Genomic DNA, 21,872 nt, shown 5'->3' on the forward strand with positions numbered 1-21,872 from the left:
CCCGCACCAGGTCTAAATTGCGATGCCTAACTCCAAGTAAATAACGAAACATAATAACGAAAACAAATTAAAAAAAGTCGAAAAATAAACACAAAAGCAAATAAACAAGTCACGGAAATAAAATTATAAACATAAAAAATATAAAATTAAAACAAATAAAAAAACAAAATTTTAAAAAAAAAAGATAAAAAAAAAAAAGGGAACATACAATTTAAAAAAAAGAAAAACAAATTTTTTAAAAAAAAAAAAAAAAATCGAAAATAAAATTTAAAATTAAAAAAAAACAAAAAAAAAAATTTAAAAAAAAAAAAAAGAACGAAGCGCCTAGGCAAGGCGCCCGTACGGTGGTGTCGGCGCCTAGCCCAGACGCCACTACCACGGCCGTGGCGCCTAGCCTCTGCGCCGCTGCCGTGGTAGTGGCGTCTGGGCTAGGCGCCGCCACCACCGTACGGGCGCCTTGCCTAGGCGCCTCCTCCGTGGTGGTGGCGTCTCGCCTTGGCGCCTCACCGTCGCCGGAGGTTTTTTTTTTTAAAAAAAAATTACAAAAATTAAAAAAATTACCTTCTGGCCGGCAAACCGCCTTCCGCCCACCGCCGGTGCCGCCACTTCCTTGCCGGGCCGCCTCGACATAGCTCTGGAAATAATTTAGAGAGAGAAAGTGGAAGTAGAGAGTAGAGAGAGAAATTGTGTGTTTTTTAGTATGAGGGCAAAAGTGTCATTTCACTCTTATTTTGTGGGCTTTATGTAGGAATTTGCGGGCGATGTTTAACAATTCACTAAAAAAAAGTTTTTAAAGTACTTTATGAAAACTTTCGTGTCTCACATTGTTGAACAGTATTTTGATTTATAATTTGTTTTTCTTCTTTCTCTGAGATGAACCATGCATTTCTCTGAGGTTTAAAAGAACAAAGCGAAAAAAATAAAATCATAACAAACCATCAACCAAATTAGAAGAACAAATTTGTGTTGTGGTTCATATTCAACTAGGGCCCATGCCAACAATACACTATCTTTTAATCCACTCCTTTACATCTAAAAAAATGTCAATGGTGTAAGGCTTATACAAAAAAATGACAATATTATATTTTAGTTTAAAATAGTTATAATATTAGAGAATAACTACAAGATGTCAACGTTACAAATGATAAATGTATTACCTTTTGACAATGAAGCTACTCTTTGAGTCTCTGTTAGTTTCGGAGTACTCCTTTGGTTTGCGTGACAATGGTCTTATTAATTAAAATAAAATTAAAATAGGAATAACTTTTAAAAATGGGTCGGGAGTAATTAACATGTAAAAAGCTAAAATATTATAGATTAAAATTATATTTCTCGATCTCCATGTTACGTATTTTTGCAAATAACCAATACGAAGTATATAGCTAAATTTACAGACATTCAAATTACTAACGTGACAATTCATACAGTCCCATCACAAAGAAGTTAATAAAACCCAAACAAAAAATAAATCTCAAAGAAATATTTAAGGTAAGACATAACCTCCACAAGCACTCTCTACTTTAATTTCTTGGTCCACTTAATCAATTGTATGTATGTACAACAATTCTTGGTCTATAAAAGCTCATTCTTAATCATCCTTCTTCACCCCATAAAAAATTCAAATCTTTTATATTCTCACTAATTTCTCTCACTAAAAATGGGAGATCAAGTTCAAGAGTCAGCCAAATGGGAAGGAGAGACAATAGTAGAGCTAAAACTCACACCACAACAAGTATGGCCACTCATAGCAGATTTTTGCTCCTTAGACAAATGGTTTACTCACATTGAGAAGTGTTACCTAGTAGAAGGTGAACTAGGGGAGCCAGGCATGGTTAGGTGTTGTGAGTCCTCAAAGTTCGGAGGCGACGGCGTGGCTCGGTTTGCTAAGGAAAGGCTTATATCCATTGATCCATCACAGATGTGTTTGTCCTATGAAATTCTTGATAACAACGCAGGGTTCAAGTCTTATGTCTCAACCAAGCGGTTGTTTCCGAGCGACGGCAGTGATGGTGATGATGATGATGATGATGGAAGAAGTGGGTGTAAGTTTGTGTGGACGTTTGAAGCTGATCCTGTTGAAGGGTTTACCTTAGAAGGTCTTTGTGAGATTTTTAAGGCTATTGCTCATGGCATGGTTATTAAGATGGAAGAAGCTTATAGTCAATGTGAAGCTAATTAAAATATTGAAGCTTTTATGTATTATTTATCTTATATTATGATTTTAGTTTTGTTTTTGATGGTATTATAATCTCAAAAAGTTGTAATTTATGCTAGTAATTAAATTGTATTATTATCGGACCTTTTAATTTAATAGGTATGAGAATCTTCTGAATAAATAAAGGTTCAAATTTATATCGTTGTCTCGTTATTTTGTTAACTCATTGAAACTATGTTACTAAGTGAGTTTACTTAATAACTGATTATCAAATGAACTTTATATATCATTGGTCACATTATTTTCTACTCATCGATCGTGTATGTCACTAGTAGAATTCACTAACAAATGTTAACCTAAACTTATCAATTCTTATATCCTTGATAATCTAGCTAGTTTCTACTTTTTTCATAAACTTGAATAACATTACATGTATTAATGCAATATTCATTTTTCTTGTCTCAAAACATGCTTGTGTAGTTAGATATGCTATTCTCATTCATGCCAACTACCAAGCCATAGAAAGGGAAACTCTTTCTCTAAGTGATATTGTTACCGTTCAATATAATGCAAGGATGAGTCACACATAGAAAGGCAGTTGAAGAACATTAAAAATGTTGAAATGTTATTGGTCGTTAATTTAAGTCATGTGACTGTAATAGTCTATCTGGTCGTATAGTAATTTCGTTCTTATTTGTGGTTTTTCATCTAAATAATTCAAAATTGTCAAACTTATCCCATTGTTAATCAGAAAATAAAGATTGTGATTGGTATTGACAGAAATATATGGAGAGAAAATAAAGTCCCAAAAGACAATTTAACTGAGTTTATATGATGTGATATAAATGTGTCTATTCTAAAGGAGCAACGTATTAGGACATTAAGAGTAAACTCACCCTAAAGAGTTAAAGTGAGGAAAGCGTCACAAATTAGTAGTCAAAATTAGAAAAGGCTTGGAAAATGGTTCAAATCAATCAATTCAATGCAAGCTCAGCGAGTAGATTAAGCAAAATGAAATTTGGCCAACTAAAGAAACAACATGGATAGAGTTGGAACTGGGACTGATTGTGTAAGCTTACATGCCTTGTACTCCAGCGAGCCATGTTTGGTACATATAAGGAAAGTTCAAGCAGTGTCAATCTTTCTAAATAGACTTCAGGGTCATAATAGTGGCCCCCTTTAACTATCTTTTGCTTCAACTATTGGTAAAAAAGAAAGTGGATCAACGCTTAGCTTGCTCATGCCAAATTATATAAATGATGTCCATACACAACCTTTTGGTGTGCCTCACATTCCTAACGATTCATGGACTGGCCTGGCTCGATCCATGACCAGCTCTAAACATTGAATTCAGATCAGATGAGATTTAGCTATGAAAACAAATTATGTCCCTAGAAAATATAGTTTATTTTAAAGGGGAAGTAGATGTACTAAAGCTTTGAATCCACTCAAACTTTCCTTCTCTCGAAGGAAACATAGCCAATTATGACTTATGAGCAATGTCAATGTCACCACCCTCATACGCTTAAGTGTAAGAGGACCATTAAAAAAAAGTTCAAATGGAAGAAATGAAACAACAAACAAGCTTCCACAAATAATACATCAATACCCCACAATCATAGATGTATCAGTTGACAATTGTCCAAGTACGTAAATTTAGTGTATTTATTTTGTATGGACCATTGCAATTTCTCAACCCAACGTGATTTTTTAGGTTGGCGTTTTGCACTAGTACTGAGTAAGTGAGAAGTACACATGCAAAAAATTTATATTTCTTGGTCATAATTTTGACTATACTACACCAATTAAGTAGCTAGATCTAAGCATAACTTGCGGAAACATTAATTTGGGCAAACCAAGATACCAAGACACTAAGTAACCGTGTCAGCTGGCCGACGTGTGCTGTTTACTAAATTAGTGATTTTTATGTTAATTTAGCTATCAATGGAACTAGTGCATGTTATTTAGAATTTAGCGATTGCTAGGTATTTGGTGGTTAATGTTTTACGACTATTAGCTAATTTTTATTAACCAATCTTGACCTGGTGGTGACAAAGAAGATAATAAGAATATATATTACAGTATGATTATGTATGGAAAACAACGTCCTTTTGTAAAACATGGTAAAATAATACATTCGTTCCGATCCAAACTTGTGTTTTTCTTTATAAATGCCCATTAACACCCCCTTTAAAAAAATTTACTTAGACATTATACCAAAGACATTGACATAAAAATTTCCACATAAATTTACTTACAAATTCGCTTGCATTATCAACATCAATTAGCATTATTACTATCAATATACCAAATAGGTTGTAAACACGTACTTAAAGATAGATAGATTGCATTACTACTAATACTTCAACAGATTAAAGCACAAACTTTAAATAATCATTATCTTAATCTTATGAGTTATGATGTTGTACCGAATTATAGAACGCATTTGCTGGCTGAGAAGATAAGGGCGGTGAACATGATCCAAAGACATCGAATATAGAACTATCTAATAACAGAGCAAATTCCAAATTACTGTATTCACTTAATAAAATAATACCAAGTAATATTAATTTGACAAAATGCTGCAAAAAGCTTATTCTGTCTTTTGTGAATTAGAATAAACGAAGAAACAAACAACTTAAAAATGAAACATGGTGATAATGACAAAAGCACTAAATGTTCACAAAAAATCATTAATAAAGAAAGTCTGCCTTCTGCCGAAAGAATCAAAGAAATAAACATAGATGCTTAACTACAGTCCTCAGGTTTTTTTCTTGTGAGATTCTTAAAATATGCCTTCTCTTTTGTTAAAGATGGTCATATATTAAGTTATTAACTACTCTATATATTATTCATTAATGGCGTATTTAGTTCAAATTACATTGTCAATATACTTTTTAATTACGAATAGAAAGAATATTGGTAGAGTATAAAACATATTTAAAGTTTAAGCTGATACTCCGTAGTTCGTTGAGACTTAGGAATATGTTTTATATTCTATCGAATACGACTAATGATAAAATATCTTAAAAACTAAGAGGTGACTTGTTATTTGGTCAAATATTACATACTATGTGTTGTGTTTGGTGAGACCTGTCGCATAAAAGGATAGAAATGAAGATGAGCTGGTAATATCACTAATATGGTGAACATAAAAATAAAGTAAAGACAGAAGCTAATTGCCGTTTTATAAAAGAAAAACGAAACAGGATCAACTGATGCAAGATTTGGACGGTGCTATTGCAGTTTAGTCAATGCGATGCCTATTTATTCTATTACCTGATTTAGGGATTAAGGGATCATTTTGTTTTTAAATGAAACACTATTATTCTAATACGCAAGCTGCAAACCAGTTGTTACACTTATTAGTTTGGAAATAAAATATTTTAGAATTTAGATAATATGTGTAGTAATTTAGTAAATGGCATTTATATTACTCAAGTCTCAGACTATGGTTTCAATAACAATACAGCTAACTACCAAAAAAAAATTATATATATATATATATAAACACCCAATATTTCGAGTTTTTGACAAAAAAAATATATGTATAAAGATTAATCAGCCTCTCTATATTGCGAGTAAGACTGTTTACACCTAGACCTGTACGAACGTTCCGCTCTCATCGAAATCCAGGTAGGCTATAGGACACCCCAAAAACAACTAAAACGACAGTTTCATATCATATACATATACAGATGACAGCAAACGTTTTAAAGGCAAATTTGCCAGAAAACAGTTTGCAACTGTAATCAGACACACCAATCTACAAAAAGACCTGACTATATGCTATACAATTTACAGACTCCACACTATTTTCAAAACAAATACTGCCTCTGTCCAAACATAATTGCCACATGCTATTACGGGTTCAGATTATGGCATCAGTGTGATATTTTATGCAGGACAGAAGTACTATAAACACTTCACAGTGATTAGCAATCACCAACCTCTTTTTTGAATGTTAACACCTAATCAATCGACTAAATTTCCAAAATACTGAGCCACGTTTAGCCTCTTTTCCATCCAGTCAATAATGTCCCATGCAATTTCTTCTCGCTCAGGTTCGAAGAGGAGGTCGTGCAAGAAGCCATCATAAAGCTTTATATCTTTGAAGTTGGAGGCTGCTTGATCGTAGAGATCCTGAGAAGCCAGTGGATCAGTCACCCTATCTGCTGTTCCATGAAGAACAAAGAATGGTACAGTGACAGATTTGAAGTTGCGTGTCAGATAAGCAGTGATGCGCAAGATCTCATGCCCAGTTCGGACCCTTATGGGACCAGTATAAACCAGCGGGTCAGAGTATTTTGCAAGAAGTTGAGCTGGATCCCTGGAAACTGGAATGCCTCTCTTATTAGCACCTTTGAACTGGAATCTTGGAGCAACCAAGGAAAAAACAGGGGCTACAACCTGCATAGACAGCAGCATGAGCATAAGCATAAGTATAAGCATCTATACTTTCTCCCTGACATTTTCTTGTTTCTTTTTTTTTTTTTTTTTTTTTTCCTTTATTCTTTTAGTGTATGTATATCAGTATATGTGCGTCAGTGTGTGTGTGTGTGAAGAAAGCATGACCGAGGTTAGGTTTGTCAGATCAAAGGGCCCCCCATCCTATACCCCAACCTATACCCCAAAATTCAATACTACGGCCAGACTTGAGGCAAAGTAACCAACCAGGGTCAGCAAATAGGTATAGCGACTTGGTCCTTATCTAACAAAATACTCCCAGTACTCATTAACTTTACTAGTAAATTAGACAAAAGATTTGGATCAATTCAGTAACAGCCTAACAGGGCAAGTAAATTTATGGTTAACCTCATATTTTATTTACACGTGTTTTCTATCCCTTGACCTTGCATGATAATCTTGCATGCAAAGGCATGGGTAATGGAGTCAAAAAGGCATACAATAAGAGTACATAACACAATTATGCATCTCAGCTGGCTGCCTTATGGGGAGAATTTTCCAGCCCTTAATAAGGTACTTATATGATAAGCTAAGGAAATTGATATCAAAGGTTAGTGTATGATATGCCATAAAATTAGTAAGTATGCCTCCCACAAAGAATTTCAAGCTATAGTACAAAGTACAAATATACCTTGACCACAGGATGTGCTGGCTTAACGCGCAAGGCAGGTGAGGTCAGTATAACTCCTTCAACCATTCTTTCAATGTGAGGATATGAAGCAGCCTGTAAACGAACAGAGTACATGCACTGTTAGGGAAAAATTCAGCCAATTTTCTAATCCTAAAGAGTGTAAAAACCTCCAAAGTATCAACTACTCCGTAGAAGTGAGATCACTAACCTTTAAAACCACCGCACCTCCAGTAGAGTGACCAAACAGGAAGCAAGGTACCCCAGGATGCTCGATTTTAACATTCTCCAAGAAAGCCGCCTATTCATAGAAGAAATTAGTGAAAGGAGCTCATTAACATTAACTTTAGGCATAGAATTAACTAAGAGGGAGGTCTTTTGTTTACAAGAATAATTTGATACATTACTAGTATATATGCTTGAGATCCTAAAATCACAAGAGAAGAATGAAATCGATAAAGTTCCAACTCACCGTATCGGCAACAACATTATCAAGGGAGGGAACAAACCCATGCAACCCATCACTACCACCATGGCCTACAAGAGAGGAAACATAACAATGAGGATCCTAGATTAATCATCCTGAAAAGGAAAATCCGGTATTGAACTTATTTTTTGTTAAACACGAAATTAATAGTGTCCTAAACTCCTAATTTACAATCTGTTGCATATGCATACTTTTTATATGCGATTACTTTGTTGAAAAACATACCAAAACCAGAATGCAGCATACATAATAATTTCTACGGAATACCTTTTACAAGATACAACACACCAACTATCATATGTGATGGTATTAATTGCAGAACTGTAAGACTAACATATTGCATAAGATATACAACCACTTATACTTCAACTCAGAAATATATCCTATTTAATAATTCTCTTAGTAACCCCCTCCATAGCCTCCATGCAAGACATGCTTGGCAAGCAATAATCTGACAAATGAGATTCGAGCTGTCACAGCATAGGACAACTGAAGACCACCACAGTAATAACTCAATATTTGACATTTTAGTAGTTAAAAAAAAATTGAAAAAAAAGGCTAACTAAACTAATTACTAAAAATACCTATCCAATCCATAGCATACACCCCAAAGTTGCGAGAGGTTAATTGCCTTGCAAAGTGAGCATATCTTCCACTGCAAATAAACCAAAAAAAGTAAATCAGGTTATTTTGAGAGACACGGAAAGCTGCTCACACCACCATTGCAGGCAGCAAAAGAATATTGAGAAGGTTCTCATTAATTACCCGTGTTCATTAAGTCCATGAATGATTATGATAATGCCCCTGAAATCATATAAAAACTAGTAAATATCATGTAGAAAAACTATGGTGCCATTTTTCTCAAAATTCCAGAGAGCAGGTAGTTTTGCTTCAGATACCACAGATATGCAAAACCAGGGGGAAGCAGGTACATCACACAACAAATCTTCTACTGAAATCGAACCTTTATCACTATTGCATGAACTCATCATTATTTATTATATGACAACCTACAAAAACAACCAGTTTAAGAGGGTATCATTATTACCCTTTCACTTGCTGCTAGGGTAAGACTAATGCAACAGATTCAACACTTTAAAGAATAAGTGATCATGCACAACAGTTAAATAAGTTATAAATGAAATGTTTTACCCTATGGGGCTAGATTTGCTAAGGTGTCTATTATACAACAGGGTGTAACTGCACACGGTGCACCCCAATATCTTTATAAGCTCATGTGGGTGTACGGAAGACCCATGTATAAAATAAAAATTGCTCAAATTAGCAGCTTGTGAAACCAGCATAGGGAAATTTTTTTAAAAAAATGGCAAAACTCTAAAAAGGATGCTTTATCATTAAAATATTACACAAATCACTTGTCACCCCTACTTCAATATGCAACCAAGACATCATAAACTACTAGAACACGTCCTCCTAAGGAGTACAAGCATAGCCAGTAAATAGGAAAGCACTAAACAACACCTCGTCACCTCTTGCTTCTTAAGAGAATAAGAATTTTTTTTATGAAGAATGATACACAGCAAGATAACACCTTATATGTCACTCCAAACCAGTTAACCAGAGACATTTGAAAGGCAAACAGCAATAGAAAGAATTCACACTAAGTTCAACATGACTGTATTAAATATAGATGTTCAAGAATGAAAATTCAAGGTAGTCAAGGTACATGTTATCTCCTAAAATGCCTCTTCAACGATTAGTTGATTGTAGTACAAGGTTTTGACAGATGTAAAGGTGCTACGAAAAGGAAAATATTTCAGTGATATAATCACTCTAAATATCTGTACCAAAAATGAAGAGGAATTTTATTTTGGAATAAAGGCATACAATAACAACTTTAAAAACGACTTTGAGTATCCTATAAGGGCCAGAGCTATGTCTCCTGCTGAGGACAAGTTACTGGATGCAACTGATATAAAAGAGCCAGATTTTCTATTATGCATGTCTTCAAAACTGACTATGTCCTAGCACTGTTGTGTTCCAACATTAATATAATGTATCCTTCTTAGCCAATAACATATACAAGTTAACTATACAACCAGCAGCTACAGTGTGGTGTTCACATTTTATCAAGGACCTCAAAATATATGTATTGAGTAATTGGACATAAAACAGCAAAATATGCATCATATCTTTTCCATTTTTCACTCTTCCCAATATTCAATTAATTTTCCCACTTTCCCTGCCTTAGCTGTCTTTAATCATCAACAATGGACAGAGGCATAATTAAGTCACAGAGCAGTCTAATTTCCAATCACATATTAGACTGTGACGAAATGAGAAACTGCCCATTAATAAAGACACCATTGGCCCAGCACTCAACCAGAAGATGAGATAAAGATAAGTCCCTAGAATACCAACAGCCCTATCCGGTCTTTAGTCTTTACCTCTCACTCCTCCTCCACACCTCTTCACATTAATTTCCAAGAAACAGTGTAAATGGATACTGATGTAACCCTGAAACTCTTATAAGCCACAAGAGAAGATTTCTACTGATATATTTTGACTAAGATACCTCTATTCTTTCTTCAAGTACATAAGCAATTAACTTTCTTACTACTCCATATCTTTTTATAGCTAAAGTCAATATTCATCCAATGATCCAAATGAGGTCCATAAATTTAAGCCCTCAATGAAGCCGCCCCCCCCCCCCCCCCCCTTCCCCCAACACACAAACAAAATAAAACCTAAACTTGCGGTCCTTGTTCTGTAGTTAGCCTTCTAGAAGAGCTGAATAGATAATACAACAAGAAGGGGCATGGAGTCCTACACACTAATATTCCCTTTGTCCATTAATGTTTGCCCCTGAAGAAGTTTATTGCTTTTCAAGAGCTAGAAAGAGTTGTACATATGACGCTCTCTTTCATTCTTCTTGTGAGGTGTTAAGTGGGGAATAGATAACTAAGTAGTTAATAGGGGAAACTGAAGTGACAATCAAATAGGAAAGTGGGGCAATTTTTAAGAGGCGAAGGGAGTGCTTGTTAGGTAAGCTATATAAGAAAGACATAGTCAACAAGTGAGGTAGTCATGTCCTACACCAGGAATAATTCAATTTAAAAAGCCTTACGTTTCAAGTTGATCAAGTGCTGGTATGGTATCTTAGGTGGATAATTATAGTTATAGGAAAATTATCTTCAAATAGGTTGACTTAGCTATCATGTAGATAAGGAAAGACTTGTACAAGATGCAAATTCACTCTTGCTTCCTTGAAGAACAATTAGTCAAACCATTTATGATTTTACTCCAGCAAGAGCTTTTTAAACACATTTGACATTTCCCAAGCAAATCTCAGTTACTCACCATTCCTCACTCCATTACTTTGAATGGTCAACAAGTAATAGCTATTTCAAAAATAGACATAGACCAACAAGTGAGACAAGCATAATTTGCACCGAAAGCTCAGCACACAACTGAAACAACCTCCCCAACAAGCCAATATACAAACAGAGAACCAGAAATGGCAAATCAACGATAAAAACTCCAAAAGAAAGAAAAAAAAAAAAAAGAAAAGAGCAAGACTTTGATTGTTCAATTTCACAAAATATTTTTAAAATATCAATAACTTGCACCATCAAATTGCCAGATTAGTACATTACAGTCAATGTGCCACATCCAATAATAAACTCAAATTGGACAAAACAAGATAAGAACATTTCAAAGCAATTAACTTCCAGAAGAATCCCTTACAAGTAGTATTCTAACCTTCAAACACACAATCACTCAAAATGATAGTAAATTTAAGCAACCAAACTCCTCACCTAGCCATTAAATTGCCCGAACAACCCAAAAAATAATTGTTCATCATTATTGGATAATGAAGATAATTCAAACCCAAATTTTTCCAAATTAATGAAAAATCTGATGACAATTATGACTTATAACCATCAATCCCTCATTTCATCTAACCCTTAAACTGCTTCTCATTACCTTATTCTAAAACTTTAGTCACTAAAGACTTGAATCCTCAACCTCTCAACTCTAGCATCTCTTTAATCTTAGCTCATTCGTCACCGGAAAAACAAATATAATTACCATCACAGACATCATTACAGGAAACAAAAAATGATCACTCCTTAACAATCAACTCAGCCTCAAAACTGATTAATGTCACACTTCCATCAAAATTGCACAGAAATTCGCTTATCTCCAACATAAACTCAGCTAAGCCACAAGCCAAACCCCAAAGTTAATTCAATTAACACCCAAAAAATTAATCACAAAATACTCCTGTAACTTCCAAACATAGTACAAGTATAAATTAAACCCTCCGAAAAATAATAATAAAATAAACCAAGAATGTCAGGCAATCAAACCTAGAATTACCCAGAAATCCAATTTTAATTAAACAATTAACAACATGCAAATAAAAAATATACATTTCCAAGAAATTACATCCCCAATCAACACGAAATCAAATCAATTATATAATTAAAAACAAAATTTAAAAAATGAGAACGTACTTGGGATTACTGGAAATCGGGAACCAAGACCGGCAAAAGAGGGCATTTCGTCGAACACCAAAGAAAATCGAAGTACTCCAACGACAATCCTCACCACTTTCTCTCTCCTCCTTTCCATCAATCTTAACCGGCATCATTTCCAACGCTTCAGCAAGCGCACGACGACGCCGCGTATCTTCCTCCTCTTCCATCAATCTCCTCCGCCTGAACTTCGCCGCCGGCCGAGGCTCCGACTCCGACACCTCCGCCGGAGAAAACCGTTGAGAACGCGGCAGCAGAAGGAGGAGGAAACAAAGGAAGGAGGAGTAGAAAAGAATGATGAATTTTTTGAGGAAATTGTAGGATGGAAAGAGGAGAAGCGCCATTGATTTAGCTCGGTGAAAGAGAGGAATGATTCTGCCGCTTGCGCCGGAGGTTAGCTCCTCCACGTTCGTCGCCGCCATTGACGGTGGTTCCGGCGGAGGAGAGAGTAAATGTGGCGAAATTCCGGCGAGTTGAGGCGGTGGAGAGAGGATGGTGGAGGAGAGTTTGTTTTTTTTAGAGAGAGAAAGAGGAGGAAGAAATGTTGTCGAAGAAATTAAGGGAAATTTTATAGAGGAATTTTTTATACGAGTATTTAATTTTATTTTAAAATGGAAGGAAATAAAATGGAAATTTGGATTTTTAGTTTTGTTCATTTATTTATTTAAAGGGAGAAAAATCAAAAATGGGGATTGGTTGGTTGGAAAATGGAGACAGAATGAGGAGAGAGAGAAGAGGAGGTGGGCGTTTAAATGTTCCAACCTTTTACCGCGTGATTATTGGGATGGATTTTTGGCTGCTTTCCATTTGTATGAATACAATTATTTAACATGATTTAATTTTGAAATAGATTCAATCCAACTTGATCCGACTCAAGTATTCGAATTAACACTTCTAAATTAGATATCCTATTGCTAAAGTTGGACTATAAAAGTACAAACTATATACTTGTATGTAAGATGAATATGCACTATGCATTCTATGGTAATCAAGAGTATTTCATCATACATTTATTCATGTAATAAATAAATAAAGTAAGAATGAGCAATCTTGTACTAATATACGTTTGTGTATTAATAGTAGCATATAAGGTGATTGCTGTCTATATTATACTTGGTAGGGAGTCTTTGTAGGGGGATGACTTAGATAATCAAAGATGTTTATAAGCTCCTTCAAAGATTTGATCGTAGGAGACATCATTGTCATATTTTTAGGGCTAATCAAACGGTTAACTAAATAGCTAATGTAGGACACCAAATCACTTCTCAAAGTTTTATTCATTGTTCGATGCATCTTGTCTTCTTTGAATTTTATTACTCATACATCTTATATTTTTATGTATTTCATATTATATGGTGGACTCTAAAAAAACAAGAAATCACAAGGAATTTATAACCTCGTTGGTATTACCTTTTTTTTTTTATCAAGTTAAACTTAAATTTAATTAATAAAAAATTATTTAATTATTGCAATTAAATTCTAATTTATGAAAATAATTTCAATTGTAGAATTGGTGACGTGATGCTAACATTATTCTCTTTTAAAACGGAAATTGGCAATATGTTGTTGAACTAGATTCCGCTTGACTTTAGGACGTGAAATAAGGAATTCAAGTCAACAAAGTAACACTCGACAACAAATTATTAGGTTCGTGGAAAAATAAAAAATGGCATATTGATTAATGACTAGCTAATACAAGTATCTGCCTAATAACTAGCGTATAGACCTTTTTCAATTAACATGAAATCAATTTGATCCGAATTTCATGGATTAATACTGGTATAATACTATAATATAATAAGAGCATGGGCCAATGATTAGCTCATGAGCTTATACGATGAGGTAAGGAAGTATTATTATAGGGGAGTATGCTTGATGCCTTGAGGCTATATTGCGCGATTGGATAGCCAATATTTTATGTAATCGTAGAAAAACTTAAAACATCCGTTTGTAGTCAATATTATACTCCGTAAGATATATTACTCCATACTTTATAAATTATTATACATTTTGTATACTTATTATATAATATGATTGGAGACTATGTTCTATTTAACTTATTTCATTAACTTACTAGATATTCAGCCATAACATATAAAATCAGACTAGGTGTCACAGTCCGGGATTTTGGCACCGAAACGTGCGGCGTGCGCTAGCCTTTGTGCGGAAGAGGGGCTTGTGAGCCCGAAGCAACACAAGCGGGCTATTAAATCACAAGAGCACCCACGTCTTTTGGCGACGGAGTGCGGGTGGTCGGAGCTTGTGACGGCCGATACTTCAAGGCAGGAACAAGGAGTCCAAACCACGAGTTCTTATATCATCAAATTGGTGTGAAGGGAAGCTATTATGCAAGTAAGACATAATATCTATAAAGGTCTATACGCTAGTTAAAGTATTTTATTATTGCAAGATAAAGGAACTATTGGAAAAAGGCTACAAGTAGTAAGTAGCAAGCTGTATGAGTATCAAATTCCAGGTCCTTTTTGGATCACGACAATTTGAAGATAGGGTAGACAAAATGATTTCTTAGAATTGTCTATCATTATTCTAGATAGATTATTTATACGGAGTACTACATATGATATTGTGATTAACTCATATTAGAGATATTTTGAAAATAAGAACCCTTTATTCTTACTTTTTCTTCTCACTTTTAAAGTGTTTGACCCGTAAATATTAGAATTAAAACAAAAATAAAAGTCTAGTTAGGGTGCTTTTATTTACCTTATTAAAAATTAAATCCATATATTACTTTGGTAATTATTTGTAAAATTGTAAGATAAAGTATACTGGAGATTTGGATTAGGAAGATCAAAACAAGTCATAGCTTTAAAAATAAGCAGAGCGGTATAAAGGCAGTGACCACAGACAATTCATCTTGGATAGCTATGTGATAGGAGTTGATGCCCATGCCCACTAATATCCAACAAATTCGAAAGGTACATGTACTATTAGATTTATTCTACTATTAGGCAGGGTCGATGAGGCACATTCATCAACTTTGAATGCAACAAATAAATATTATGCAATTTTGACCTTCTACAGAGAAGTTTGGGTTTTACTTGAAGCTATATATGGACTGCTGGTTTTGAGGTGTAAAAGCGTGGGAAGTTTTCGCCTTAGAGGCCTAATCGATGGGGTAGGGATCGCCACAATTCAAAATGACTCGACTCATTACAATCTCAGCTCGCGTTAGGCCATGTATGATTAATTTACCGCAGAGTGTAAATATACATAGTAAAAAACCATAAATTAAATGGCAAGATAGCACTATATAATACCGATTAGGCTATACATAAATGTCATATATAAAAGATTGGTATGACACAAAATTTCACACAAATTAGAATGAGTGACACGATGAGAAGATTTTCAGAAAATAGTGAAAGATTGAATGATTGATACATTTACACCATTTTTCATACAGTTGAGTAGAAAATAAATGAAGAAAATAGAAGAAAGCAATTTCTTTTCCTTTCATAAAATCTTAAGATGGATTGGTAAGATCTAAAGGAAACATGGAGGCCCATTTCTTCACAAACCCCCCTCTAGAAGTCTAGATTTCTTAACCATTGTATCCAAACACATTTGTTCTCCATTTGTCCCAAAATATTAATCAAAAAGCACATAACGATCACTATTTTACAAAACTCCAAGCGTGTCGAACGGTTAGGGATGATTGGAATAAATCTTTTATCAAGAATGTTGACTGATAACCAAATTACTCCGTACTACTTATAACTTGAAACTTTGTGCATAAGCAGGGCGTAACGTTTTTCCAAGGCGAAGAAGATAGTATAGAATACTTAGGCCTTGTTTGGTTGACATGGGAATTAAATTTATATAGGAAATTATATTTTATAGGAAGTTATTTCCCTAATGAAATTCCTAGGAATTTCTTAAATTTATTTGATTGGTAATGTAGGAATTTAGAAATACCATGAATTTTGATTGACCTAGGGGGTTAGGTAATTTACTTCCCTTATTTTTGTTTTTTTGTGTCAACCAAACAACTCCTCAATTTTAACTATAAGAAATCGAATGTTTGGGACTTCAAATTTTGTACACCAAGTTCCACATTCCAATAACGTTCTAATGTAAAATAACAATTTTAATTTGTTAATAAAAGTTATCATTAGTTCATTTGTGAGCGAAAATCCCAAATAAACGAATGGTCACGTACTCACATACACGGTTATCAAATCAGCTGCTTATAACTTGTAAAGTCATATGGTGTGCCCTTTAAATTTTCTGGCTGTCCACATAAACAAGAAGTCACATCTAGCCTGCTAGCCACTCTGCCAAACTTATAATAAGGCTTACAAATTACAATTCTAACCATGCAATTTTCATGGCCAAGATACATTTTTTGACTTTAATTTGTGCCATCGTTTTCGATTTGTACCTATCCGATGTAACAACTTGATTTAGAATAACTAAGACAAGAGATGTATTGTGCATATGGATTTATTGATACGTGATGATGCAATTTACTCAACAGATTGTCTAATTATTTAGATGAGTTTCAAGAGAGGGTCATAAACTCATAATTGACCTAGGTTTATTTTTTTTTAAAAGAGGACAAGGATAACTCTCACTAGAGGAAAAAAAAAAAAAAAAAGAACCAACTCGTCTTAATAAAATCAATTGAAGACACATATTGATTTTTGAATCTTTGGTTCTAGTTCAAACAAATATTTTTGTTTTGGAAATTTAATGTTAATTGTATACAATTGAAAATTTTACTTGTATATAAATAGTATTGAAAAAGATTAATCAGAACATGTCAGCTTTGAGGTCATTAGCCCGCTATTTATAATACATGTAAGGATTATTCACACAATAATCTTTATAATGACGTATTTGTCCTTTTTATGATGCGACGTAATTATAATTACAAGAAAAATTTAATTTCTCATCATGTTTTTGGACTTTATGAAGGTTTAGGAGTGAAAATGGTGGAGATTGTGAATGTTGAGTTTAGTTTGTTGAAAGAACATTGATCAAACATTTTTGCGTCATTTGTTTATTGTTAATTTGTGACCTTAAAAAAAATTACAAACTAGGTAGAGAATGGAGATAGATTGAAACATGTCACATGTACTTCATTGTTTTGGGCCTGAACTTTATGTTACTTTAGGCAACAGAAACTGGGTCAAGTTTCATAGACCAAAACTGAATACTCTAAGATATACAATATACTACCAAATTATGGATGGGCCAAAGTTTGGAAAACCCTGGGCCACTATATGGGCCAGTGGGCCCATTACCGGATCAATGTCCGTTTTTTTAGAGTTGTGACCCGGTCAAGTGGCCTTATGGGCCATAGCCCAACTTTTTGGGAATAAAGTTGTAATTACCAACTTTTACATCAGTACGTTGTAATAACTTTGTAAGTACATATCCTCTTATAATGCATTCCAACTAATAAATCAATTAATTACTGTTATGGTTTTCGTTCTACGGAGTACATATGATGTAATTTTACAATCTCTTACATTCTCTTTTTTTTCTTGTGCTTGTACAACATGTATGAAGATGACAAAGGGTGTAGCTTTATAATCGACTATATGATTAACATCTTAACTCTGAGCTTGCTGACGATATAGTTCTAATCAAGAGTACGAATGTACAATAGTTCATAAAATCAAAATTCATATTTTTAAGTATTGTACTCATATAGCTTTGTATCATATAGTTCTAATCAAGAGTACGAATGTACAATAGTTCATAAAATCAAAATTCATATTTTTAAGTATTGTACTCATATAGCTTTGTATCATATATGGACAAAATTAACCAATTGATTGTTGGTGTACTAATAATTAGGGCTACATTTGGTAGGGATGACCGCGTGTTCAATCACCCGCAACAACAATTGGGAGGGGAGTGGAACCTAACCACCCAAAACTAATTCTCGAATCTGGATTAACCCAAAGGGTGAATCGGGTGGAACACCCAAAAAAAAAAAAAATATATATATATATATATATATAAAATTACATAACCCTTTGGTTAACGTAATAAACCTACCCTAAAATCGAGGGTAACAACTACTAGGTTTCTAATTTATAAAGGCAATAGATTTGTTTACGTGATAGGTACCCGAAAATTCAGCAAGATATCGATTTGATTACGCTAATTCTTCACTCCAACAATGAATGGAGTCTAGTTTTATTTTTTATTTAATTTAAATAATAATATATATATTTTTTTTGGCACAAGTACAAGATCATAAAAAGTGCCTTAAAGTTAGAACATAAAACAAATCATGTGACATTTGCCTACAACACAAGGGATAATGAAACTAAGCTATCGGATTGTAATAATGTAAGCTTTACTAAACAATCATACATAATTTAATATTATTCAAAGAGGAGGCATATAATATTAACATAAGTGTAATACTTTTGAATATCTTGATTAAGAGATGATTACATTTAGGAGACAAGAATTAAGAGTTCAATTAACCTATGCAAACTTTGATAATTGGGCTATAATTAAGTCAATAGGGTTGTTATAATTGAAGTTCTAACATCCGCCGACTACCACTAATGAAGATACACTACAAGAAAATTGTCTTTTCGTAACGATTTTACATTCGCTACAATATGCACATATGTTTGTGAAATAGTAGTGGAATCCGTATCATTTTACAATCGACATAGTAAACCCATATGAAATCGATACGGAAAACATAATAATATTTATTCACCATTTTTATGCACATTTATAAAATTATGGAAAAGCGTATCGTTTACAATCGCCACTAAAACCCAAATACAAAAAGCCTTTTTCACACTAGATTTTAAACTTTTGTTTGACAAAGAGAACATAAAATATGTCTTAAAGATATAATATTAAAGCTTAAGTTTGCATGGTTGAATTTGTATAGATCATATGTAGGGATTTTTTTTTTTTTTTTTGTAGAAAATGAGTTCAACATTTGTAGCGATTATAATCGCTACAATAATCACCATGATTGAATGTTGTTTTCCGTATCGATTAATAAAGACAACTCTAGTGAAAGCGAAAAACACTACTAAAGGCTATGGCAACGGTGGATATTTTATCGAATAAACATTTATTAAGATTTTTTTTTTGTAGCAATTACAATCGATACGAAAAAGTATTTTTCTTGTATTGATAAAGCAGTAATTTAGGTTGAAGATTTTGATTGTATATATAAACCTTCATTTAAATAGTAGAAGAACTAATTATATGGAAATTTGACAAATCATAGTGAGTCCGTATATATATACATAGGCCTTGTTAATTTAAATTAAATCACTTTAATAGGGCAAGCCAAAAATTGACTAATTTGAATTATGCTATATGAGTGAAATTATGTTAAAGAGCTGCTTGGCCGCACCCATTAATAAGACAGAATCTATAATAATTTACATAGTCAAATGAGGTTTCACTTAAAAACCATATGGCAATAATGTTGAATTACTAGCCTCTTAGCTTATATAGTGGTATATTTTATGCAAGACCCAATCTACTCAAATTTCAATCCAACCATAAGTAATGTACTATTTGTGGGTGTCAGATCGGCAGGCCGTCTCTACATAGTCTGTAAAATCTCAAGGAAATCACTCTAAACCTTAAATCATATTTATCGACATCACTGCCTGTTACGACTCTCCATACACCAAACAAAAAGAGATGATATTTTGATATTTTTGTTGGTTGTCTTTTCCATGAAGGCACTATCATATATTTTATGTGGACACTGTAGAAACATGCAAGTAATCCATCTACTTGCTTCTACATCCATTCTCCAAACCGTGAACTCAAATTAAAGCCAAATTTCTGCTTTCAATAACTTTCACATAACTTTTCCTGTCTTTCTATCCTCAACTTTTTATTTTTAAGCCTTTTCTCGTGATCAAAATCGCCAAAAAGTACCCTTTTGTGTTTAATCTTTACTTTCTATGTTAGCTTTCCATCGTTCTCGATCTATTATATGATGGTTGGTTTCGATCTCGTGATTTTCGTAATTTGATCATCAGTATCTTAAGCCTTACTAACCCCATATAAAATTTTCTTGTACATTCTTCAAATATCCAATTTTTTCTAGTGTTTTTCATCAATTTTTACATAAAACAACTAATCATATCATGGCACCAAGTAAACTTGCAACATCATCAATGGATAACCTCCAAAGAACAAAATCCGACATTTCGAGTGTATTACAACATATAATGGATCAAGGGAATGATGATGATCCTGCTTCAACCGGCCTCCCTACATTATCTGAAGTCGAGCTAGCAAAATGTGAGTGTTGTGGGATGAGTGAAGAGTGCTCGGGCGAGTACATCGAAGAGATGAGGAAGAAGTACTCAGGGAAGTTGATATGTGGATTGTGTGCCGAGGCAGTGAAGGAAGAAATGGAGAAGAATGGCGGTAAGACGAGGGAGAAAGCGTTAGAAGTACATATGAATGCTTGTGTAAGGTTTAATAGACTAGGCAGGGCTTACCCTGCTTTGTATCAAGCTGATGATGTGAAGAAGTTGTTGAAGAAAAGTAATAGTGATAAGGCTGCTAAGGGTGGTGTTCCTCCTAGGAAGGGTGGCCTCGCTCGAAGCTCGAGTTGTATACCTGCCATTACTAAGGATATGCAGGACAAATTGAGAGTGTAATCCATGGATACATGCATGATTGAAGTTGTCAAGGAATGTTATTGTAACTTTTTTTTTGAGCAACAGGAATGTTATTGTAACTCTGTAAGTTAGATTGTTGAAATTATGTGATGAGATATTGTGTGTTGTACTCTTACTATAGTATTCCTTCTATTTTGAAATAAATGAATGTTGTATGTAACTATTTTTCAAGTAAACACATCACTTTCATTTTTTGATAACTTATGTAATATACTCCTTCTGTTCCATAATAGTATTGATACAATCAATCTTAACACACTTGTCAATTAAATATTTTGAACCTTTTTTTTTTTTTGAAACACACTATTTTGAACCTAATTATTAATTATTAAACATTACTAGAAATTATTTAAAAAAATTGATATTATAAAACTTTACATTAATATATAGTTATTTTAAAACATGTTACAAGATTAATTTTTTTTTTTTTTTATTTATTATTACGTTTAGTAATACTTTGTTTATGAATAGTAAAAGAGAGAGTATTTTACATCGATCCTCTGTATTATATTGTCCTTCTTACTTTGACTAGTTCTATCACACAAAAAGATTTAAAAGTAAGGCTAGAATTGAAGAACGATATGAAATGGAAGAAGTTTTATATTTTTACTAATGTGTAAAACCAAAACACAAATTTAAGAATATAAATAGTCAAAGTTTTGCCTAACTCTTACATACTTGTCCTAAATGCATGAACGGGACGAGTAAAAGTATGCCCTATGATCCTTCTAATAATTGTGTATTTGTGTTTACTAAACATGGGGCAAAAGGTAGAAGTATAATTAGCTCATAACTTTCATATTGGATTTGTATTATAACTCCTTAAGGAAGTAGTTAGTTTCCATTTCAAAATAAATTTTATTTGTTGTATATCATATCAATTGTTCTTGTGTGTTGTATGTGAGAAACTGAGAAAGTATAAATATATATGAAATTCATTTTTCACACCGAGCAATATGAATTGTTG

At 33.5% G+C, this 21,872-nt stretch overlaps 3 protein-coding genes across 4 annotated transcripts; 2 read left to right on the forward strand and 1 right to left on the reverse strand.

The window, feature by feature from the left end:
* Positions 1-1,657: 1,657 nt before the first annotated feature.
* On the forward strand, positions 1,658-2,179 carry LOC110696227 (lachrymatory-factor synthase-like). Its single transcript, XM_021873505.1, has one exon. It carries the CDS (start codon positions 1,658-1,660, stop codon positions 2,177-2,179), a length of 522 nt encoding a protein of 173 aa, XP_021729197.1.
* A 3,503-nt stretch (positions 2,180-5,682) lies between these two features.
* Positions 5,683-12,830, reverse strand: LOC110696240 (monoacylglycerol lipase-like). Of its 2 annotated transcripts, none has more exons than XM_021873519.1 (7): positions 12,219-12,830; positions 8,503-8,541; positions 8,322-8,392; positions 7,723-7,787; positions 7,462-7,551; positions 7,254-7,346; positions 5,683-6,565 (listed from the first exon to the last, which is right to left on the reverse strand). In XM_021873519.1, exons 1-7 carry the CDS (start codon positions 12,659-12,661, stop codon positions 6,131-6,133), a joined length of 1,236 nt encoding a protein of 411 aa, XP_021729211.1. In that variant the 5' UTR covers positions 12,662-12,830; the 3' UTR covers positions 5,683-6,130. The 2 variants fall into 2 exon arrangements, with proteins under 2 accessions (XP_021729211.1, XP_021729212.1); XM_021873520.1 differs by lacking the exon at positions 12,219-12,830 and adding an exon at positions 8,637-8,742.
* A 7,068-nt stretch (positions 12,831-19,898) lies between these two features.
* Positions 19,899-21,119, forward strand: LOC110696247. Its single transcript, XM_021873527.1, has one exon. It carries the CDS (start codon positions 20,363-20,365, stop codon positions 20,882-20,884), a length of 522 nt encoding a protein of 173 aa, XP_021729219.1. The 5' UTR covers positions 19,899-20,362; the 3' UTR covers positions 20,885-21,119.
* The last annotated feature ends 753 nt before the right edge of the window (positions 21,120-21,872 follow it).

The sequence above is a fragment of the Chenopodium quinoa genome, unplaced genomic scaffold (assembly GCF_001683475.1).
Source record: "Chenopodium quinoa cultivar QQ74 unplaced genomic scaffold, ASM168347v1, whole genome shotgun sequence".
NCBI lineage: Eukaryota > Viridiplantae > Streptophyta > Magnoliopsida > Caryophyllales > Amaranthaceae > Chenopodium > Chenopodium quinoa.